At 44.6% G+C, this 25,813-nt stretch overlaps 1 protein-coding gene across 1 annotated transcript; it reads left to right on the plus strand.

Annotated features, from left to right (window-relative positions):
- The first annotated feature begins 366 nt into the window (after positions 1-366).
- LOC119363920 (sugar transport protein MST3-like) lies at positions 367-3,942 on the plus strand. The gene is made up of 3 exons (XM_037629289.1): positions 367-570; positions 659-981; positions 2,681-3,942. The coding sequence occupies exons 1-3, from the start codon at positions 438-440 to the stop codon at positions 3,776-3,778; spliced, it is 1,554 nt and encodes a 517-aa protein (XP_037485186.1). The 5' UTR covers positions 367-437; the 3' UTR covers positions 3,779-3,942.
- The last annotated feature ends 21,871 nt before the right edge of the window (positions 3,943-25,813 follow it).

The following is a 25,813-nucleotide window of genomic DNA, read 5'->3' on the forward strand; positions in this document are numbered from 1 at the left end:
TGTACTGAACGATAAACTATTTGTTTGAGTTGTAATGATTTATTTTGAACTGTTTGTTATTGATTTTTATTTTGTCTGCTTGATCATTTTTGCTCATCTTCTTTGAAATGTACATGTGGTTTGTGCGGCGCGCGCTGTATTTTTGCGCCCTGCTGGAGCGGCGCGCGCGCTGCATTATAGCGCCGCTGCTGGAGCCAGCGCAGGCGGGCGCGCAAAACCAGCCGCAGCGCGCGCGCTAACAGGTTTTTGCGCGCGGCGCTTTAGCGCGGCTGTTGGAGATGCTCTTAGCTAGCTAGCTACCAGTATTACCCAAACAAAGTTCTATATAAGGGGCTTGAGCCTCCCTGCCCTCTCACCACATCCCATACCTCCTTCATCATCAGCTTTGAGCCAGCTTAATCATTCTAGTGCTCTGAGTTCTTACCGACCGACCAACCATGGCGGGCGGCGCCGTCGTGAACACGTCCGGCGGCAAGGACTACCCTGGCAGGCTCACCCTCTTCGTCTTCTTCACCTGCGTCGTCGCCGCCACCGGCGGCCTCATCTTTGGATATGACATCGGTATCTCAGGTCTGTACATGGATCACGCATGCACATCCTCTACTCTATTCGACAAGCAAAATTACTGACTGTTGAGTTCCTACGTACGTACGTACAGGGGGCGTTACGTCCATGAACCCTTTCCTGAAAAAGTTCTTCCCGGAGGTGTATGACAAGAAGCAGATGAAGGGCTCCGCCAGCCAGTACTGCAAGTACGACAACCAGCTGCTCCAGACCTTCACCTCCTCCCTCTACCTCGCGGCGCTCGTCTCCTCCTTCTTCGCCGCCACCGTCACACGTGTCGTGGGCCGTAAGTGGTCCATGTTCACCGGAGGGCTCACCTTTCTCATCGGCGCTGCGCTTAACGGGGCGGCGGAGAACATCGCCATGCTCATCGTCGGACGCATCCTCCTCGGTGTCGGCGTTGGCTTCGCCAATCAGGTAATCACTAGTACCTATAATACTCCGCTCCTTAGCTCCTTCATTTGTACTCTCTCCTATTATCTGTGGCTTATGTCCTCGATCGTTGTAACTAACGTCAAGGCAGCCCATGTGATGTACGCGTATATACTACTGTAGTACGTAGTACTCCAAGTTCAATCGCCGACGATACTCTTTTTTAGTTGGATCAATCGTCGGTACATAACCTAACTAGTATAGCTGCACTTGATTATTACTACAATAATGATTTTGTTGATAAACTACTCCACAAAGTAGCATATATACACAAATTTAGTAGACAGTAGCCAGTGGTAGGTGGCAAGATGAAATGAATTTAGAGCTACGTACTACAAGTACTACATGTCATCCTCATATCCATCCATGTCGAGCCATCTAATGAGACAAGAAAGAAATATGCATGTCCAAGGTATCCATCAAATACATCACCGGACGAGTTTTCAAAAGAGAGCGAGATTCTCTATAGGAAGTTACAACCACCGTGCATGTGCAAAGTCCAAGCCAGTAGGCTATCTTATTTAGCAAATAATAAAATTTAATTAATTAATTAGTAGTTGTAGGGCCCACCTTGATGCTCCCCAAAGTCCAAGCTGGGCGTAGGTGATGTTTACTTGCAAGATGTTGACGACCGCTTTGTTGTTTTGATTCATTAGATTACTTGCTTCCATGGCCAAAGCTGTATATGTACCAGCTGCTAATTTTGACTCTTTTTAGCTACTATCCTAAAAATATGTATATAATACACTAAAACTAGCATTTCTACTACTGCGTACGTATCCTGATTGATCTCGCGTAGATATTAAATCTTCTATTGAACTACGATGGGCTGTTGAAAGTATACTACTCCCTTCGTTCGGAATTACTTGTTGAAAAAATGAATGTATCTAATACATCTAGATACATCCATTTTTGTGACAAGTAATTCCGAACGGAGGGAGTAGTGTATAGTATTCATTTTAGCAGCTGGTTCAATTCATTGGGCCGGCCGGCTAGCTGTTGGTTGAGTGCAAGTCCATCCGAGGATTCACGTGCATGCAGCAAGCAAGCCTTCTTCACGGTCTGTCGTAAACACCTGTTGATGCATGTGAAACTGATTAAAAGTTCCTTGCATCTACTACTCTTCCAAAAGAAATATGCACAGTACGAAAAAAGTGCATCATGAACAAAGTAGGAACCACGGAAAGAGATTCGTGGATGTCCTTGTAGTACGATTTGTCACATAATTCATACAGTAGGATATAAAATTGCCAGTTCAGAGAAATGAGATACGCAAGTTGGAATTTTCCACGGGCCATTGCTTTATTTATTTAATCCTCCAAAGACTTTGACTCCGTTAGATCAACGGCATCGTTTTCAGAGCAATAGTCATGTGAGGAAGAAGCAAGGAACAAAGACGTACTGAAAGCAATGCAAACAAAACAGTGGGAAGAATACTAGCAAATACTCCTACTGTAGCAATTTAATTTATTCGGATAGTAGAAATGTATCTCAAACATGCATTCTAATTAAGCGTGTCGTGTTACCCCCTCCTTTCCGGTTTAAGGGCTTATCTCAAAATTTTAGTTTTTCATTTTATAAGGTTCAATTTGGTATTAGTTTGTGCATTCAAATTTGATAAAAGAAAGAAAAATAAATATGTGTTTGATCTGACATTAGATTGGACGTTTTTTGATGCATGCAGTCTGTGCCGGTGTACCTGTCGGAGATGGCGCCTGCGCGTCTCCGGGGCATGCTCAACATCGGGTTCCAGCTCATGATCACCATCGGCATCCTGGCGGCGGCGCTCATCAACTACGGCACCAACAAGATCAAGGCCGGGTACGGGTGGCGCATCAGCCTGGCCCTCGCGGCCGTCCCCGCGGGCATCATCACCCTCGGCTCCCTCTTCCTCCCCGACACCCCCAACTCCCTCATCGAGCGTGGCCACCCGGAGGCGGCGCGCCGCATGCTCAACCGCATCCGCGGCAGCGACGTGGACATCAGCGAGGAGTACGCGGACCTGGTGGTGGCGAGCGAGGAGTCCAAGCTGGTGCAGCACCCGTGGCGCAACATCCTGCAGCGCAAGTACCGGCCCCAGCTGACCATGGCGATCATGATCCCCTTCTTCCAGCAGCTGACGGGCATCAACGTCATCATGTTCTACGCGCCGGTGCTGTTCGAGACGCTGGGGTTCAAGGGCGACGCGTCGCTCATGTCGGCCGTCATCACGGGCCTGGTCAACGTGTTCGCGACGCTCGTGTCCGTGTTCACCGTCGACCGGCTGGGTCGCCGGAAGCTGTTCCTGCAGGGCGGCACGCAGATGCTGCTGAGCCAGCTGGTGGTGGGCACCCTGATCGCGGTCAAGTTCGGGACGAGCGGCGTGGGGGAGATGCCCAAGGGGTACGCGGCGGCGGTGGTGCTCTTCATCTGCCTCTATGTGGCCGGGTTCGCGTGGTCGTGGGGGCCCCTGGGGTGGCTGGTGCCCAGCGAGATCTTCCCGCTGGAGATCAGGCCGGCGGGGCAGAGCATCAACGTGTCGGTGAACATGCTCTTCACCTTCGTCATCGCGCAGGCGTTCCTCACCATGCTCTGCCACATGAAGTTCGGCCTCTTCTACTTCTTCGCCGGCTGGGTGGTGATCATGACCGTCTTCATCGCGCTCTTCCTGCCGGAGACCAAGAACGTGCCCATCGAGGAGATGGTGCTCGTCTGGAAGGGACACTGGTTCTGGCGCAGGTACATCGGAGACGCTGACGTCCACGTCGGCGCCAACAACGGCAAGGGCGCCGCCATCGCATAGATTCCTTCCTTTCCTAGCTCCGTCTCCCTCGTGTACATTAATTGCTTTTCTTCCTCTCTTCCTTGTTTGTCCTCGTAGATGCATGCTTAGGTCAAACCGTGTGTTTCTCTTCTGTATGTGCTTCAAGATACTTGCATTAATTAAGATGGTACCATCAATCATCATTGTTCTCATACTACGTACGTAGTAGAAGTAGTAGTACTTTCACTTGGAAAAAGAATCAAGGTTTTATTCCTCATGAGGAAATAATCAGCCGCCTCCGCGCCCGTCCAATGCGCCAGCGAGTCACCGTGTGATCTCCCTCTGCCTATGAATTTTTGTGGGACACGTCTAGGGAGCGGCTGCTCCCCAGCGGTGCAGAGTGGCCTATCATTTGAAATATTTTTATCCTCACGTGATTTTAAAAAGAAGGACGCCGATAAGTGCCACACGTGTGGGTGTTAGAAGATCTGTCAATATATTTTGTGTGATGTATAAAAAGAACAGCCCACACACAGTGGCGAAGCTTAGTGGAGATCAAGCTGGGCCATCGCCCCCCTGTCCAGGAGATTTTTTCATATTATTATTAGTAAATTGCCTATAGATTCACAGAAATCTAGCCTAAACCTGATGTTGGTTGCCCCCCAGTCCATTTGCCCCTCCTAAGATGTGTCCCAAGCTCCGCCACTGCCCACACATCTACGTGTGGGCAAAACAAGTAATGCCCACACACCTCTTTTTTCCCTCCCGATCCCTCTCATACGCGTGCGTGTGGGCGAAATAGATAACGCTCACACGCCCCATACGTCAGGCCTCGTACCTCGTGGTCCCGCACGCCCCGCGTGACAGTCACTGCGTGCCCACAGTTGCCATGGTCTAGACCCTCGTCCATGTTCGTTAACTGCAGTTGCCATGGTTGCTCAACTGCAGTTGCCATCTCATGTCAAAAGTTTCAGATGTCATTTTTGGGCAACTGCGGCTGTTGCCATGTATGGTCTGGTTTACTATAGTTGCCATGATTTGAAAACTTTAGGGATTTGCCACCTACTAACACTAGGCAGTTGTCATGTATGGTCTGATTTACTACAGTTGCCATGATTTGAAAACCTTAGGAGTTGCCACCTACTGACGCTAGGCAGTTGCCGTGTAGCGTTACAAAAAAACATGGCAAAACAACATGTTCGGGTAAAAAAGAGAGAGTTGCCATCTGCTTACAAGTACACTAGGGCAGTTGCCGTGTACCTGCAAAATACATGGCAACTGACATGTTCGGGTAAAAAAAAAGAGAGTTGCCACCTGCTTATAAAGCACACTAGGGCAGTTGCCATGTACACTGCAAAACACATGGCAAGTGGCAACTTGGGTGTGGGAGATGAGGCGGGCGTGTGGACGAGATGGCAAATGCCTACACACCAGCCCTTGTGCGTGAGTGGAAAGTGACGTGTGGGCGAACTGTTGAACGCCCACACAGCAGCCCCTCCTGTGTGGTGAAACGGCCGTGTGGGCGACCGGGTGAACGCCCACACACCAGCCCAGTCCTACGTGGCACTAAAAACATGTCAAGATTCGTGCTCTCACAAACGGACGCGGATCCACGCGTGTGAACGAGATGCAAACGCCCACACGTGTGGGCGTTAGTGTTTTCGAAAAAGAAAAGTATTATCTTTTATATGAACCAAAAATGCTAAAAAGGACATTGATAATTAATCATCCCGCGTGATCTCTTGTTGTATGATGGATGTTTGCATGCCTCCCGCTCACGATGTCTTAATAATTTTGAGTTTTCAAAATTTTAAAAAGTCATATCTTTCAAACCGCGTGTCGGAATTCAGATTCATTTTCACCGTTGTAACCCTCTTGACGTGCTATTTGAAACTGGATCCCGCATGGCTATGTTTCGACGAATTTTTTGTGTGCAACTAAGTCCCTCGTTTTGTGCAACTGCCTAGCAGTTGATGTGCAACTACCTGACATTGGATGTGCAACTTTTCGCCCACCCATGGAAGTGTAGTTTTCATTGATGGCACATCTACCCCCAAACTACCTCCTCCTAGTGAGATGTTCAAATTCGTGTTCTGCCCAGGCCAACTGCCTAGTAGTTCATGTGCAACTTTCTCCCCGCCCGTGATTGTGCTTTCACTGTTTGATGCATCAGCCAACTGTCTAGCAGTGGATGTGCAACTTCGAATACAGTCACTGCCAACTGTCTACCAGTGATGTGCAACTATCCCTCATACCTCATGGATGTGTAATTTCCTTACTAGCATTCGAAACCACCCGTCTAGTGGGATGTGCAACTTTAACGCCCCGTTTATGTGCAAGTTTTACTACTTTCATGAATATGTAACTTTTCACTACCCTCATGAATGTGGAATTTTCAATATCCAACTATCCATGCTTGTGAGATGTGCAACTTTATATGTTGCTTCGGCCAACTGCCTAGTAGACTTTGTGCAACTCCATTTGTTGCCCCTGCCAACTGAAACTACATATCCACAAGTAGGGAGGGGAAGGAGTTGCACATTTAGTAATAGGAAGTTGGCTCAAACAATAGACTAAGTTGCACATATCACTGGTAGGGAAGGTGGGGCAGGGTGTGTCAACTGTAAAAAAGCTACACATCCACGAGTAGGGACAAGGGTTGCACATCGACTACTACATAGTTGGTCGGGACAGTAGACTAGTTGCACATCAAGTTTTCATAGTTGCTAAGTTGTAATCTCATGTGAAGTTAGATCATGCAGCTTCAAAAACTGGTTTTGAAATAAATTGTATCATGTAGTATTAAAGTTGCACAATGCAGTACTGAAGTTGCACAATATAGCGCCAAAGTTGGCGTAAAAAAAATTCATCAGAAACATACCCATGCGGGATCTAGTTTCAAAGATCTCGCCGCGAAGAATCCAACGGTGAAGACGGATCTGAATTCCAACGCGCGGTTTGAAAGGTATGGCTTTTCAAAAATTCGGAAAAACGAAATAATTGCATATGAAGTTGTTTCTTTCAAAACGAACTAACAAGTGTGAACACATTTAATACTAATAACGGCATGCACTTGCAGACAAAAAAACAACTCATGCATGGCTGTGAATCTCGGCCGCTTGTTTCCTCCAAAAACTGTGCGTGCGCTTTAAAGAATTTAGGATTTTGTGGCACTGCTCACGCACCCACCGTGCATCACCTCTCTGTTGGGGAACGTAGTAATTTCAAAAAAATTCCTACGCACACGCAAGATCATGGTGATGCCTAGCAACGAGAGGGGAGAGTGTGTCCACGTACCCTCGTAGACCGAAAGCGGAAGCGTTAGCACAACGTGGTTGATGTAGTCGTACGTCTTCACGATCCGACCGATCAAGTACCGAACGCACGACACCTCCGAGTTCTGCACACGTTCAACTCGATGACGTCCCTCGAACTCCGATCCAGCCGAGTTTTGAGGGAGAGTTCCGTCAGCACGACAACATGGTGACGATTATGTTGTTCTACCGACGCAGGGCTTCGCCTAAGCACCGCTACGGTATTATCGAGGTCGAATATGGTGGAGGGGGCACTGCACACGGCTAAGAGATCAATGATCAATTGTTGTGTGTAGAGGTGCCCCCTGCCCCCGTATATAAAGGAGCAAGGGGGAGGCTGCCCAGCCTTGGGGCACACCAAGGAGGGGAGGAGTCCTCCTCCTAGTAGGAGTAGGACTCCCCTCTTTCCTAGTCCAACTAGGAAAAGGAAGGGGGAAGGAAGGAGAGGGAAAGGAGAAGGAAAGGGGGGGCGCCCCCCCTTCCCTAGTCCAATTCGGACCCCATATAGGGAGGGGGCGCAGTTGCCCCTTGTGGGCTACCTTCCCTCTTCCATATGGCCCATGTAGGCCCAATAGTCCCCCCGGGGTTTCCGATAACCCCCCGGCACTCCGATAAATACCCGAATCACTCAGAACCTTTCCGATGTCCGAATATAGTCGTCCAATATATCGATCTTTACGTCTCGACCATTTCGAGACTCCTCGTCATGTCCCCGATCTCACTCGGGACTCTGAACTACCTTCTCTACATCAAAACACATAAACTCATAATATAACCGTCATCGAACTTTAAGCGTGCAGACCCTACGAGTTTGAGAACTATGTAGACATGACCGAGACACGTCTCCGGTCAATAACCAATAGCGGAACCTGGATGCTCATATTGTCTCCCACATATTCTACGAAGATCTTTATTGGTCAAAGCGCATAACAACATACGTTGTTCCCTTTGTCATCGGTATGTTACTTGCCCGAGATTCGATCGTCGGTATCTTAATACCTAGTTCAATCTCGTTACCGGCAAGTCTCTTTACTTGTTCTGTAATACATCATCCTGCAACTAACTCATTAGTTAAAATGCTTGCTAGGCTTATAGTGATGTGCATTACCGAGTGGGCCCAGAGATACCTCTCCGACAATCGGAGTAACAAATCCTAATCTCGAAATACGCCAACCCAACAAGTACCTTCGGAGACACCTATAGAGCACCTTTACAATCACCCAGTTACATTGTGACGTTTGATAGCACACAAAGTGTTCTTCCAGTAAACGGGAGTTGCATAATCTCATAGTTATAGGAACATGTATAAGTCATGAAGAAAGCAATAACAACATACTAAATGACCAAGTGCTAAGCTAACAAAATGGGTCAAGTCAATTACATCATTCTCCTAATGATGTGATCCTGTTAATCAAAGGACAACTCATGTCTATGGTTAGGAAACTTAACCATCTTTGATTAACGAGCTAGTCAAGTAGAGGCATACTAGTGACAATATGTTTGTCTGTGTATTCACACATGTATTATGTTTCCGGTTAATACAATTCTAGCATGAATAATAAACATTTATCATGAAATAAGGAAATAAATAATAACTTTATTATTGCCTCTAGGGCATATTTCCTTCAGTCTCCCACTTGCACTAGAGTCAATAATCTAGTTCACATCGTCATGTGATTTAACACCAATATTCAGATCTGTATGTGATTAATACCCTTAGTTCACATCGCCATGTGATCAACACCCAAAGGGTTTACTAGAGTCAATAATCTAGTTCACATCGCTATGTGATTAACACCCAAAGAGTACTAAGGTATGATCATGTTTTTCTCGTGAGAGAAGTTTAGTCAATGGGTCTGTCACATTCAGAGTCGTATGTATTTTGCAAATATTCTATGTCTACAATGCTCTGCACGGAGCTACTCTAGCTAATTGCTCCCACTTTCAATATGTATCCAGATTGAGACTTAGAGTTATCTATATCAGTGTCAAAACTTGCATCGACGTAACCGTTTACGACGAACCTTTTATCACCTCCATAATCGAGAAACATATCCTTATTCCACAAAGGATAATTTTGACCAATGTCCAGTGATCTACTCCTAGATCACTATTGTACTCCCTTGCCAAACCAGGGCAGAGTATACAATAGGTTTGGTCCATAGTATGGCATACTATATAGAACCTATGACTGAGGCATAGGGAATGATTTTCATTCTCTTTCTATTTTGTGTCGTGGTCGGGATTTGAGTCTTACTCAATTTCACATCTTTGCAACACAGGTAAGAACTCTTTCTTTGACTGTTCCATTTTGAACTACTTCAAAATCTTGTCAAGGTATGTACTCATTGAAAATCTTATCAAGCGTCTTGATCTATTTCAATAGATCTTGATGCTCAATATGTAAGTAGCTTTACTGAGGTCTTTCCTTTAAAGAACTCCTTTAAAACACTTCTTTATGCTTTCCAAAAAAATTCTACATCATTTCTGATCAACAATATGCCACTCACATATACTTATCAGAAAGGTTGTAGTGCTCCCTCTCAGTTTATTGTAAATACAGGCTTCACTGCAAGTCCGTATAAAACTATATGCTTTGATTAACTTATCAAAGCGTATATTCCAACTCCAAGATGCTTGCACCAGTCCATAGATGGATCGCTAGAGCTTGCACATTTTGTTAGCACCTTTAGGATTGACAAAACCTTCTGGTTGCATCATATACAACTCTTCTTAAGAAAACCATTAAGGAATGCAGTTTTCACATCCATTTGCCAGATTTCATAAAATGTGGCAATCGCTAACATGATTCGGACAGACTTAAGCATCTCTACAGTTGAGAAAATCGCATTGTAGTCAACACCTTGAATTTGTCAAAAACCTTTTTGTGACAAGTCGAGCTTTGTAGATAGTAACACTACTATCAATGTCCATCTTCCTCTTGAAGATCCATTTATTTTCTTTGGCTTGGCGATCATCGGGTAAGTCCACCAAAGTCCACACTTTGTTCTTATACATGGATCCTATCTCAGATTTCATGGCCTCCAGCCATTTCGCGGAATCTGGGCTCATCATCGCTTCCTCATAGTTCGTAGGTTTATCATGGTCTAGTAACATGACTTCCAGAACAGGATTACCATACCACTCTGGTGCGGACCGTACTCTGGAAGACCTACGAGGTTCTGTAGTAACTTGATCTGAAGTTTCATGATCATCATCATTAGCTTCCTCACTAATTTGTGTAGAAATCACTGGAACTAATTTCTGTGATGAACTACTTTCCAATTCGGGAGAAGGTACAATTACCTTATCAAGCTCTACTTTCCTCACACTCACTTCTTTCGAGAGAAACTCCTTCTCTAGAAAGGATCTATTTTAGCAACAAATATCTTGCCTTCGGATCTATGATAGAAGGTGTACTCAATAGTTTCCTTTGGGTATTCTATGAAGACGCACTTCTCGAATTTGGGTTCGAGCTTATCAGGTTGGAAATTTTCACATAAGCATCGCATCCCCAAACATGAAGAAACGACAACATTGGTTTCTTGCCAACCCACAGTTCATAAGGCGTCGTCTCAACGGATTTTCATGGTGCCCTATTTGAAGTGAATGCAGCTGTCTCTAATGCATAACCCCAAAACGGTAGTGGTAAATAAGTAAGATACATCATAGATCGCACCATATCCAATAAAGTGCGGTTATGACGTTCGGACACACCATTATGCTGTGGTGTTCCATGTGACGTGAGCTGTGAAACTATTCCACATTGGTTTTAAATGAAGGCCAAACTCGTAAATGAAATATTTTCCTCTATGATCAGATTGTAAAAACTTTTATTTTCTTGTTATGATGATTCTCCACTTCACTCTGAAATTCTTTGAACTTTTTAAATGTTTCATACTTGTGCTTCATTAAGTAGATATACTCGTATCTGCTCAAATCATCTATGAAGGTCAGAAAATAACGATACCCGCCACGAGCATCAACACTCATTGGACCGCATACATCGGTATGTATTATTTCCAACAAGTCAGTAGCTCGCTCTGTTGTTTCGAAGAACGGAGTTTTAGTCATCTTGCCCAAAAGGCATGGTTCGCAAGCATCAATGATTCATAACCAAGTGATTCCAAAAGTCCATCTTTATGGAGTTTCTTCATGCGTTTTACACCGATATGACCCAAACAGCAGTGCCACAAATATGTTGCACTATCATTATTAACTTTGCATCTTTTGGCATCAATATTATGAATATGTGTATCACCATGATCAAGATTCAATAAACCATCAACATTGGGTGTATGACCATAGAAGGTTTTATTCATGTAAACAGAATAACAATTTATTATTTGTCTTAGATGAATAATCGTATCGCAATAAACATGATCTAATCATATTTATGCTCAACACAAACACCAAATAATATTTATTTAGGTTTAACACTAATCTCGAAAATACAGGGAGTGTGCGATGATGATCATATCAATCTTGGAACCACTTCTAACACACATCGTCACTTCACCCTCAACTAGTCTCTGTTTATTCTGTAACTCTTGTTTCGAGTTACTAATCTTAGCAACCAAACAAGTATCAAATACCCAGGGGCTACTATAAACACTAGTAAGGTACACATCAATAACCTGTATATCAAATATACCCTTGTTCACTTTGCCATCCTTCTTATCCACCAAATATTCAGGGCATTTCCGCTTCCAGTGACCATTTCCTTTGCAGTAGAAGCACTCAGTTTTAGGCTTTGGTTCAGCTTTGGGCTTCTTCACGGGAGTTACAACTTGCTTGCCATTCTACTTGAAGTTTCCCTTTCTTTTCCTTTGCCCTTTTCTTCAAACTAGTGGTCTTGTCAATCATCAACACTTGATGCTCTTTCTTGATTTTTACCTTCATCGATTTCAACATCACGAAGAGCTTGGGAATCGTTTTCGTCATCCCTTGCATACTATAGTTCATCACGAAGTTCTAGTAACTTGGTGATGGTGACTAGAGAACTCTGTCAGTCACTATATTATCTGGAAGATTAAGTCCCACTTGATTCAAGCAACTGTAGTACCCAGACAATCTGAGAACATGCTCACTAGTTGAGCAATTCTCCTCCATCTTTTAGCTATAGAATTTGTGGAGACTTCATATCTCTCAACTCGGGTATTTGCTTGAAATATTAACTTCAACTCCTGGAACATCTCATACGGTCCATGACGTTCAAAACGTCTTTGAAGTCCTGATTCTAAGCCGTTAAGCATGGTGCACTAAACTATCAAGTAGTCATCATATTGAGCTAGCCAAACGTTCATAACGTCTGCATCTGCTCCTGCAATAGGTCTGTCACCTAGCGGTGCATCAAGAACATAATTCTTCTATGCAGAAATGAGGATAAACCTCAGATCACGGACCTAGTCCACATCATTGCTACTATCATCTTTCAACTTAGTTTTCTCTAGGAACACATATAAAACATAGGGAAGCAACAACGCGAGCTATTGATCTACAACATAATTTGCAAAATACTATCAGGACTAAGTTCATGATAAATTAAAGCTCAATTAATCATATTACTTAAGAACTCCCACTTAGATAGACATCCATCTAATCATCTAAGTGATCACGTGATCCAAATCAACTAAACCATGTCCGATCATCACGTGAGATGGAGTAGTTTCCAATGGTGAACATCACTATGTTGATCATATCTACTATATGATTCATGCTCGACCTTTCGGTGTCAGTGTTCCGAGGCCATATCTGCATATGCTAGGCTCGTCAAGTTTAACCTGAGTATTCTGCGTGTGCAAAACTAGCTTGCACCCGTTGTAGATGGACATAGAGCTTATCACACCCGATCATCACGTGGTGTCTGGGCACGACGAACTTTGGCAACGGTGCATACTCAGGGAGAACACTTTTATCTTGAAATTTAGTGAGAGATCATCTTATAATGCTACCGTCAATCAAAGCAAGATAAGATGCATAAAAGATAAACATCACTTGCAATCAATATAAGTGATATGATATGGCCATCATCATCTGGTGCTTGTGATCTCCATCTCCGAAGCACCGTCATGATCACCATCATCACCGGCACGACACCTTGATCTCCATCATAGCATCGTTGTCGTCTCGCCAACTATTGCTTCTACGACTATCGCTACCGCTATGTGATAAAGTAAAGCAATTACAGGGCGATTGCATTGCATACAATAAAGTGACAACCATATTGCTCCTGCCAGTTGCCGATAACTCGGTTACAAAACATGATCATCTCATACAATAAAATATAGCATCATGCCTTGACCATATCACATCACAACATGCCCTGCAAAAACAAGTTAGACGTCCTCTACTTTGTTGTTGCAAGTTTTACGTGGCTGCTACGGGCTGAGCAAGAACCGTTCTTACCTACGCATCAAAACCACAACGATAGTTCGTCAAGTTAGTGCTATTTTAACCTTCTCAAGGACCAGGCGTAGCCACACTCGGTTCAACTAAAGTTGGAGAAACTGACACCCGCCAGCCACCTGTGTGCAAAGCACGTCGGTAGAACCAGTCTCACGTAAGCGTACGCGTAATGTCGGTCCGGGCCGCTTCATCCAACAATACTGCCAAACCAAAGTATGACATGCTGGTAAGCAGTATGACTTGTATCGCCCACAACTCACTTGTGTTCTACTCGTGCATATAACATCTACGCATAAAACCTGGCTCGGATGCCACTGTTGGGGAACGCAGTAATTTCAAAAAAAATTCCTACGCACACGCAAGATCATGGTGATGCATAGCACCGAGAGGGGAGAGTGTGTCCACGTACCCTCGTAGACCAAAAGCGGAAGCATTAGCACAACGCGGTTGATGTAGTTGTACGTTTTCACGATCCGACCGATCAAGTACCGAACGCACGACACCTCCGAGTTCTGCACACGTTCAACTCGATGACGTCCCTCAAACTCTGATCCAGCCGAGTTTGGAGGGAGAGTTCCGTCAGCATGACGACGTGGTGATGATGATGATGTTCTACCGACGCAGGGCTTCGCCTAAGCACCGCTACGGTATTATCAAGGTCGAATATGGTGGAGGGGGACACCGCATACGGCTAAGAGATCAATGATCAATTGTTGTGTCTACAGGTGCCCCCCTGCCCCCGTATATAAAGAGCAAGGGGGAGGCCGGCCAGCCTTGGGTTACACCAAGGAGGGGAGGAGTCCTCCTCCTAGTAGGAGTAGGACTCCCCTCTTTCCTAGTCCAACTAGGAAAAGGAAGGGGGAAGGAAGGAGAGGGAAAGGAGAAGGAAAGGGGGGGGCCTTCCCTAGTCCAATTCGGACCCCATATAGGGAGGGGGCGCAGCTGCCCCTTGTGGGCTGCCTTCCCTCTTCCATATGGCCCATGTAGGCCCAATAGTCCCCCCGGGGTTTCCGATAACCCCCCGGCACTCCGATAAATACCCGAATCACTCAGAACCTTTCCGATGTCCGAATATAGTCGTCCAATATATCGATCTTTACGTCTCGACCATTTCGAGACTCCTCGTCATGTCCCCGATCTCATTCGGGACTCTGAACTACCTTCTCTACATCAAAACACATAAACTCATAATATAACCGTCATTGAACTTTAAGCGTGCGGACCCTACGAGTTCGAGAACTATGTAGACATGACCGAGACACGTCTCCGGTCAATAACCAATAGCGGAACCTGGATGCTCATATTGTCTCCCACATATTCTACGAAGATCTTTATTGGTCAAAGCGCATAACAACATACGTTGTTCCCTTTGTCATCGGTATGTTACTTGCCCGAGATTCGATCGTCGGTATCTTAATACCTAGTTCAATCTCGTTACCGGCAAGTCTCTTTACTTGTTCTGTAATACATCATCCTGCAACTAACTCATTAGTTAAAATGCTTGCTAGGCTTATAGTGATGTGCATTACCGAGTGGGCCCAGAGATACCTCTCCGACAATCGGAGTAACAAATCCTAATCTCGAAATACGCCAACCCAACAAGTACCTTCGGAGACACCTATAGAGCACCTTTACAATCACCCAGTTACATTGTGACGTTTGATAGCACACAAAGTGTTCTTCCAGTAAACGGGAGTTGCATAATCACATAGTTATAGGAACATGTATAAGTCATGAAGAAAGCAATAGCAACATACTAAATGATCAAGTGCTAAGCTAACGAAATGGGTCAAGTCAATCACATCATTCTCCTAATGATGTGATCCCGTTAATCAAAGGACAACTCATGTCTATGGTTAGGAAACTTAACCATCTTTGATTAACGAGCTAGTCAAGTAGAGGCATACTAGTGACAATATGTTTGTCTATGTATTCACACATGTATTATGTTTCTGGTTAATACAATTCTAGCATGAATAATAAACATTTATCATTAAATAAGGAAATAAATAATAACTTTATTATTGCCTCTAGGGCATATTTCCTTCACTCTCGCCCCTCCGTTGCAGCATACCTCGTAGCATTCTATCCACGTACGACAATCATGGGCTCAGACGCCCTTCTACGTTGGGCTAGGGCTCGCAGCGCACAAAGAGCAGAATCAATCACGGAGCGCACGACCGGTTTTCCCAGGTTCGGGTCTCTGTGAAGCATAAAACTCTACTCCTACTTTGGTGGAATTATATGTGGAAATGCCCAAGTTACAAGACAGCGCAACCTTGCCGACAAGGAGCTCGGGAGAGCTAGTGCAAATGGGCAGGGTGTCGACCCTTATAAAGGTTGCCATGGGCCTCCTTTTATAGATGAAAGGGGCTACCATAGTGGCAAAATGGTAAATACAAAAGGCAGATAGTGGCTATAGTGCTATCATACCTAATTCTGACGGTATAAGACACGAACATTTAATGCTCCATTAGGTCTCACGCTGAGGAGGAATGCCGGCAAGGCAGCCTAACTCCACTTGTGCCGCTCGCCCAACTACCTCTTATTCTTTCGCCACGCCCCTTGGACGGGTGTCAATAAAGTTGCTATTCAACGGCGGGCCGCCACGTGTCCCGACAAGCTCTACCTAACCACCTGCCCGCTCAACACCCGTCGGCAAGCTCCTGACAGCTACTGAAGGAAATATGCCCTAGAGGCAATAATAAAGTTATTATTTATTTCCTTATAATCATGATAAATGTTTATTATTCATGCTAGAATTGTATTTACCGGAAACATAATACATGTGTGAATACATAGACAAATAAAGTGTCACTAGTATGCCTCTACTTGACTAGCTCGTTAATCAAAGATGGTTATGTTTCCTAACCATGAACAATGAGTTGTTATTTGATTAACGAGGTCACATCATTAATAGAATGATCTGATTGACATGACCCATTCCATTAGCTTAGCACCCGATCGTTTAGTATGTTGCTATTGCTTTCTTCATGACTTATACATGTTCCTATGACTATGAGATTATGCAACTCCCGTTTACCGGAGGAACACTTTGGGTACTACCAAATGTCACAACGTAACTGGGTGATTATAAAGGAGTACTACAGGTGTCTCCAATGGTCGATGTTGGGTTGGCGTATTTCGAGATTAGGATTTGTCACTCCGATTGTCGGAGAGGTATCTCTGGGCCCTCTCGGTAATACACATCACATAAGCCTTGCAAGCATTACAACTAATATGTTAGTTGTGAGATGATGTATTACGGAACGAGTAAAGAGACTTGCCGGTAACGAGATTGAACTAGGTATTGGATACCGACGATCGAATCTCGGGCAAGTAACATACCGATGACAAAGGGAACAACGTATGTTGTTATGCGGTCTGACCGATAAAGATCTTCGTAGAATATTTAGGAGCCAATATGGGCATCCAGGTCCCGCTATTAGTTATTGACCAGAGACGTGTCTCGGTCATGTCTACATTGTTCTCGAACCCGTAGGGTCCGCACGCTTAAGGTTACGATGACAGTTATATTATGAGTTTATGCATTTTGATGTACCGAAGGTTGTTCGGAGTCCCGGATGTGATCACGGACATGACGAGGAGTCTCGAAATGGTCGAGACGTAAAGATTGATATATTGGAAGCCTATATTTGGATATCGAAAGTGTTCCGGGTGAAATCGGGATTTTACCGGAATACCGAGAGGGTTACCGGAACCCCCCGGGAGCTATTTGGGCCATAGTGGGCCTTAGTGGAAAAGAGAAGGGGCTGCCCTAGATGGGCTGCGCGCCCCCCCCCCTTCCCCTAGTCCTATTAGGACTAGGAGAGGTGGCCGGCCCCCTCCTCCTCTTTTCCCCTCCGAGGAATCCTAGTTGGACTAGGATTGGAGGGGGAATCCTACTCCCAGAGGGAGTAGGACTCTCCTGCGCCTCCCCCCCTTGGCCGTCCAACCTCCCCTCCTCTCCTCCTTTATATACGGAGGCAGGGGCACCTCTAAACACACAAGTTGACACAAGTTGATCCACGTGATCTATTCCTTAGCCGTGTGCGGTGCCCCCTGCCACCATATTCCTCGATAATACTGTAGCGGAGTTTAGGCGAAGCCCTGCTGTTGTAGTTCATCAAGATCGTCACCACGCCGTCGTGCTGACGAAACTCTTCCCCGACACTTTGCTGGATCGGAGTCCGGGGATCGTCATCGAGCTGAACGTGTGCTCGAACTCGGAGGTGCCGTAGTTTCGGTGCTTGATCGGTTGGATCGAGAAGACGTACGACTACTTCCTCTACGTTGTGTCATCGCTTCCGCAGTCGGTCTGCGTTGGGTACGTAGACAATACTCTCCCCTCGTTGCTATGCATCACATGATCTTGCGTGTGCGTAGGAAATTTTTTGAAATTACTACAAAACCTTACAGTGGCATCCGAGCCTAGGTTATTGATGTTGATGTTATATGCACGAGTAGAACACAAGTGAGTTGTGGACGATACAAGTCATACTGCCTACCAGCATGTCATACTTTGGTTCAACGGTATTGTTGGACGAGACGACCCAGACCAACCTTACGCGTACGCTTACGCGAGACCGGTTCCCTCGACGTGCTTTGCATAGAGATGGCTTGCGGGCGACTGTCTCTCCAACTTTAGTTGAACCAAGTATGGCTACGCCCGGTCCTTGCGAAGGTTAAAACGGAGTCTATTTGACAAACTATCGTTGTGGTTTTGATGCGTATGTGAGATTGGTTCTTACTTAAGCCCGTAGCAGCCACGTAAAACATGCAACAACAAAGTAGAGGACGTCTAACTTGTTTTTGCAGGGCATGTTGTGATGTGATATGGTCAAGGCATGATGCTGAATTTTATTGTATGAGATGATCATGTTTTGTAACCAAGTTATCGGCAACTGGCAGGAGCCATATGGTTGTCGCTTTATTGTATGCAATGCAATCGCGATGTAATGCTTTACTTTATTACTAAACGGTAGTGATAGTCGTGAAAGCATAAGATTGGCAAGACGACAACGATGCTACGATGGAGGTCAAGGTGTCGCGCCGGTGACGATGGTGATCATGACGGTGCTTCGGAGATGGAGATCACAAGCACAAGATGATGATGGCCATATCATATCACTTATATTGATTGCATGTGATGTTTATCTTTTTATGCATCTTATATTGCTTTGATTGACGGTAGCATTATAAGATGATCTCTCACTAAATTATCAAGAAGTGTTCTCCCTGAGTATGCACCGTTGCCAAAGTTCGTCGTGCCCAGACACCACGTGATGATCGGGTGTGATAAGCTCTACGTCCATCTACAACGGGTGCAAGCCAGTTTTTGCACACGCAGAATACTCAGGTTAAACTTGACGAGCCTAGCATATGCATATATGGCCTCGGAACACGGAGACCGAAAGGTCGAGCGTGAATCATATAGTAGATATGATCAACATAAACGATGTTCACCATTGAAAACTATTCCATCTCACGTGATGATCGGTCATGGTTTAGTTGATTTGGATCACGTAATCACTTAGAAGATTAGAGGGATGTCTATCTAAGTGGGAGTTCTTAAGTAATATGATTAATTGAACTTAAATTTATCATGAACTTAGTACCTGATAGTATCTTGCTTGTTTATGTTGATTGTAGATAGATGGCTCGTGCTGTTGTTCCGTTGAATTTTAATGCGTTCCTTGAGAAAGCAAAGTTAAAAGATGATGGTAGCAATTACACGGACTGGGTCCGTAACTTGAGGATTATCCTCATTGCTGCACAGAAGAATTACGTCCTGGAAGCACCGCTGGGTGCCAGGCCTGCTGCTGGAGCAACGCCAGATGTTATGAATGTCTGGCAGAGCAAAGCTGATGACTACTCGATAGTTCAGTGTGCCATGCTTTACGGCTTAGAATCGGGACTTCAACGACGTTTTGAACGTCATGGAGCATATGAGATGTTCCAGGAGTTGAAGTTAATATTTCAAGCAAATGCCCGGATTGAGAGATATGAAGTCTCCAATAAGTTCTATAGCTGCAAGATGGAGGAGAACAGTTCTGTCAATGAGCATATACTCAAAATGTCTGGGTATAATAATCACTTGATTCAATTGGGAGTTAATCTTCCGGATGATTGCGTCATCGACAGAATTCTCCAATCACTGCCACCAAGCTACAAGAGCTTCATGATGAACTATAATATGCAAGGGATGAACAAGACTATTCCCGAGCTCTTCGCAATGCTGAAAGCTGCGGAGGTAGAAATCAAGAAGGAGCATCAAGTGTTGATGGTTAACAAAACCACTAGTTTCAAGAAAAAGGGAAAAGGGAAGAAGAAGGGGAACTTCAAGAAGAACGGCAAGCAAGTTGCTGCTCAAGAGAAGAAACCCAAGTCTGGACCTAAGCCTGAAACTGAGTGCTTCTACTGCAAGCAGACTGGTCACTGGAAGCGGAACTGCCCCAAGTATTTGGCGGATAAGAAGGATGGCAAGGTGAACAAAGGTATATGTGATATACATGTTATTGATGTGTACCTTACTAGAGCTCGCAGTAGCACCTGGGTATTTGATACTGGTTCTGTTGCTAATATTTGCAACTCGAAACAGGGACTACGGAATAAGCGAGCACTGGCAAAGGACGAGGTGACGATGCGCGTGGGAAACGGTTCCAAAGTCGATGTGATCGCGGTCGGCACACTACCTCTACATCTACCTTCGGGATTAATATTAGACCTAAATAATTGTTATTTGGTGCCAGCGTTGAGCATGAACATTATATCTGGATCTTGTTTAATGCGAGACGGTTATTCATTTAAATCAGAGAATAATGATTGTTCTATTTATATGAGTAATATCTTTTATGGTCATGCACCCTTAAAGAGTGGTCTATTCTTATTAGATCTCGATAGTAGTTATACACATATTCATAATGTTGAAACCAAAAGATGCAGAGTTGATAATGAAAGTGCAACTTATTTGTGGCACTGTCGTTTAGGTCATATCGGTGTAAAGCGCATGAAGAAACTCCATACTGATGGACTTTTGGAACCACTTGATTATGAATCGCTTGGTACTTGCGAACCGTGCCTCATGGGTAAGATGACTAAAACACTGTTCTCCGGTTCTATGGAGAGAGCAACAGATTTGTTGGAAATCATACATACCGATGTGTGCGGTCCAATGAATATTGAGGCTCGTGGCGTATCGTTATTTTCTCACCTTCACAGATGATTTAAGCAGATATGGGTATGTCTACTTAATGAAACATAAGTCTGAAACATTTGAAAAGTTCAAAGAATTTCAGAGTGAAGTTGAAAATCATCGTAACAAGAAAATAAAGTTTCTACGATCTGATCGTGGAGGAGAATATTTGAGTTACGAGTTTGGTGTACATTTGAAAAACTGTGGAATAGTTTCGCAACTCACGCCACCCGGAACACCACAGCGTAATGGTGTGTCCGAACGTCGTAATCGTACTTTACTAGATATGGTGCGATCTATGATGTCCCTTACCGATTTACCGCTATCGTTTTGGGGTTATGCTATAGAGACGGCCGCATTCACGTTAAATAGGGCACCATCAAAATCCGTTGAGATGACGCCTTATGAACTGTGGTTTGGCAAGAAACCAAAGTTGTCGTTTCTTAAAGTTTGGGGCTGCGATGCTTATGTGAAAAAACTTCAACCTGATAAGCTCGAACCCAAATCGGAGAAATGTGTCTTCATAGGATACCCAAAGGAAACTGTTGGGTACACCTTCTATCACAGATCCGAAGGCAAGACATTCGTTGCTAAGAATGGATCATTTCTAGAGAAGGAGTTTCTCTCGAAAGAAGTGAGTGGGAGGAAAGTAGAACTTGACGAGGTAACTGTACCTGCTCCCTTACTGGAAAGTAGTTCATCACAGAAAACTGTTTCAGTGACACCTACACCAGTTAGTGAGGAAGCCAATGATAATGATCATGAAACTTCAGATCAAGATACTACTGAACCTCGTAGATCAACCAGAGTAAGATCCGCGCCAGAGTGGTACGGTAATCCTGTTCTGGAAGTCATGCTACTAGATCATGATGAACCTACGAACTATGAAGAAGCGATGGTGAGCCAAGATTCCGCAAAGTGGCTTGAAGCCATGAAATCTGAGATGGGATCCATGTATGAGAACAAAGTATGGACTTTGGTTGACTTGCCCGATGATCGGCAAGCAATTGAGAATAAATGGATTTTTAAGAAGAAGACTGACGCTGATGGTAATGTTACTGTCTACAAAGCTCGACTTGTCGCAAAAGGTTTTCGGCAAGTTCAAGGGATTGACTACGATGAGACCTTCTCACCCGTAGCGATGCTTAAGTCCGTCCGAATCATGTTAGCGATTGCCGCATTTTATGATTATGAAATTTGGCAGATGGATGTCAAAACTCCAGCGATCCATTTATGGACTGGTGCAAGCCTCTCGGAGTTGGAATAAACGTGTTGATAGTGTGATCAAAGCATTTGGTTTTATATAGACTTTCGGAGAAGCCTGTATTTACAAGAAAGTGAGTGGGAGCTCTGTAGCATTTCTGATATTATATGTGGATGACATATTACTGATTGGAAATGATATAGAATTTCTGGATAGCATAAAGGGATACTTGAATAAAAGTTTTTCAATGAAAGACCTCGGTGAAGCTGCTTACATATTAGGCATTAAGATCTATAGAGATAGATCAAAACGCTTAATTGGACTTTCACAAAGCACATACCTTGACAAAATTTTGAAGAAGTTCAAAATGGATCAAGCGAAGAAAGGGTTCTTGCCAGTGTTACAAGGTGTGAAATTGAGTAAGACTCAATGCCCGACCACTGCAGAAGATAGAGAGAATATGAAAGATGTTCCCTATGCATCAGCCATAGGATCTATCATGTATGCAATGCCGTGTACCAGACCTGATGTATGCCTTGCTATAAGTTTAGCAGGGAGGTACCAAAGTAATCCAGGAGTGGATCACTGGACAGCGGTCAAGAACATCCTGAAATACCTGAAAAGGACTAAGGATATGTTTCTCATATATGGAGGTGACAAAGAGCTCATCGTAAAAGGTTACGTTGATGCAAGCTTTGACACTGATCCGGACGATTCTAAATCGCAAACCGGATACGTGTTTACATTAAACGGTGGAGCTGTCAGTTGGTGCAGTTCTAAACAAAGCGTCGTAGCGGGATCTACATGTGAAGCGGAATACATAGCTGCTTCGGAAGCAGCAAATGAAGGAGTCTGGATGAAGGAGTTCATATCCGATCTAGGTGTCATACCTAGTGCATCGGGTCCAATGAAAATCTTTTGTGACAATACTGGTGCAATTGCCTTGGCAAAGGAATCCAGATTTCACAAAAGGACCAAACACATCAAGAGACGCTTCAACTCCATCCGGGATCTAGTCCAGGTGGGAGACATAGAGATTTGCAAGATACATACGGATCTGAATGTTGCAGACCCGTTGACTAAGCCTCTTCCACGAGCAAAACATGATCAGCACCAAGGCTCCATGGGTGTTAGAATCATTACAGTGTAATCTAGATTATTGAATCTAGTGCAAGTGGGAGACTGAAGGAAATATGCCCTAGAGGCAATAATAAAGTTATTATTTATTTCCTTATAATCATGATAAATGTTTATTATTCATGCTAGAATTGTATTTACCGGAAACATAATACATGTGTGAATACATAGACAAATAAAGTGTCACTAGTATGCCTCTACTTGACTAGCTCGTTAATCAAAGATGGTTATGTTTCCTAACCATGAACAATGAGTTGTTATTTGATTAACGAGGTCACATCATTAATAGAATGATCTGATTGACATGACCCATTCCATTAGCTTAGCACCCGATCGTTTAGTATGTTGCTATTGCTTTCTTAATGACTTATACATGTTCCTATGACTATGAGATTATGCAACTCCCGTTTACCGGAGGAACACTTTGGGTACTACCAAATGTCACAACGTAACTGGGTGATTATAAAGGAGTACTACAGGTGTCTCCAATGGTCGATGTTGGGTTGGCGTATTTCGAGATTAGGATTTGTCACTCCGATTGTCGGAGAGGTATCTCTGGGCCCTCTCGGTAATACACATCACATAAGCCTTGCAAGCATTACAACTAATATGTTAGTTGTGAGATGATGTATTACGGAACGAGTAAAGAGACTTGCCGGTAACGAGATTGAACTAGGTATTGGATACCGACGATCGAATCTCGGGCAAGTAACATACCGATGACAAAGGGAACAACGTATGTTGTTATGCGGTCTGACCGATAAAGATCTTCGTAGAATATGCAGGAGCCAATATGGGCATCCAGGTCCCGCTATTGGTTATTGACCAGAGACGTGTCTCGGTCATGTCTACATTGTTCTCGAACCCGTAGGGTCCGCACGCTTAAGGTTACGATGACAGTTATATTATGAGTTTATGCACGAAGGTTGTTCGGAGTCCCGGATGTGATCACGGACATGACGAGGAGTCTCGAAATGGTCGAGACGTAAAGATTGATATATTGGAAGCCTATATTTGGATATCGGAAGTGTTCCGGGTGAAATCGGGATTTTACCGGAATACCGAGAGGGTTACCGGAACCCCCCGGGAGCTATTTGGGCCATAGTGGGCCTTAGTGGAAAAGAGAAGGGGCTGCCCTAGATGGGCTGCGCCCCCCCCTTCCCCTAGTCCTATTAGGACTAGGAGAGGTGGCCGGCCCCCTCCTCCTCTTTTCCCCTCCGAGGAATCCTAGTTGGACTAGGATTGGAGGGGGAATCCTACTCCCAGAGGGAGTAGGACTCTCCTGCGCCTCCCCCCCTTGGCCGGCCAGCCTCCCCTCCTCTCCTCCTTTATATACGGAGGCAGGGGCACCTCTAAACACACAAGTTGACACAAGTTGATCCACGTGATCTATTCCTTAGCCGTGTGCGGTGCCCCCTGCCACCATATTCCTTGATAATACTGTAGCGGAGTTTAGGCGAAGCCCTGCTGCTGTAGTTCATCAAGATCGTCACCACGCCGTCGTGCTGACGAAACTCTTCCCCGACACTTTGCTGGATCGGAGTCCGGGGATCGTCATCGAGCTGAACGTGTGCTCGAACTCGGAGGTGCCGTAGTTTCGGTGCTTGATCGGTTGGATCGAGAAGACGTACGACTACTTCCTCTACGTCGTGTCATCGCTTCCGCAGTCGGTCTGCGTTGGGTACGTAGACAATACTCTCCCCTCGTTGCTATGCATCACATGATCTTGCGTGTGCGTAGGAAAATTTTTGAAATTACTACGAAACCCAACAGCTACCACGATGGAGCGATGGGAGGAAGCTCGTCAGTCTTGAGGTTGTCGGTCCGGAGCCTATCTGCGACTTGAGTCTTGATCTTCAGTACATATTTAGTACTTCTCGATGACGTGTCTGGAGGTCTTCTTCATGGTTTTTACCAAGTCTTGAGTATTTGTAAATAGTCATCTTTTGTTAAGCCCTTGTCGTCGTGAAGGCTGCGACTGTTTGTGCATAGTTAAGGTATAAACACCCGTGTTTAATACTCCGACACATTCACAACCGCCGCCTCGCCGTCGCAACATCGCTGGCCCCATCGAACCGCATGGGTTCTCTGCCGGTCGTCTTCCATCCAAATCAGACGACACCACGTGTCGGCTTCTGCAACGACGTCTACTTCGACCCGTTTTCACTAACATCGTCATCAACAACCTCACTTCTACAGCAACCACGACACAGTATGTACGTTGTGATTTAGTCATGTCTCTAATTATGGGTGTTGCTGCATGTGCGATGCTGCTATTTTGTTCATCTAGTATGCTAGAGCTATGCATGCCAATTATTGTTCTAGTCATTTATTATTTACTGAAATTAATCATGAATTTGACTAATTTTCTAATAATAAAACAATTAGGAAATTTTCTGAGTTAATTATGGCTGGGTTCGCTGATGAACTGAGGTTAGATAAGTTTATCATTGTGCACTTTAAGAGGTGGCAAGTGAAGTCCACGCTCTCACTTACTGCTCTGAAAGTTTTACACATTAGTATTAGCATGCTAGAGGGAATCTCTAATGAAGATCAGAGAAAATCCAGGGTGTCAATATTATTTTTGTTGCATGTGTTCTGAGTGTTCTTATTGACCGTCTCTGTGTTGTATTCATGCACATACAAGAAGGGAAGACACTATGCGATGCACTGAATGCTACATTCGGTGCAATAGATGCAGGAAGTGAATTGTATCTGATGGAGAGCTTCCATGATTATAAGATGGTGAATAATCATTTTGTAGTTGAACAAGCTCATGAGATACAATGCATTGTAAAGGAACTCGAACCCCTTAA

This window comes from Triticum dicoccoides, chromosome 2B, assembly GCF_002162155.2.
Source record: "Triticum dicoccoides isolate Atlit2015 ecotype Zavitan chromosome 2B, WEW_v2.0, whole genome shotgun sequence".
NCBI classification, from domain to species: Eukaryota; Viridiplantae; Streptophyta; class Magnoliopsida; order Poales; family Poaceae; genus Triticum; species Triticum dicoccoides.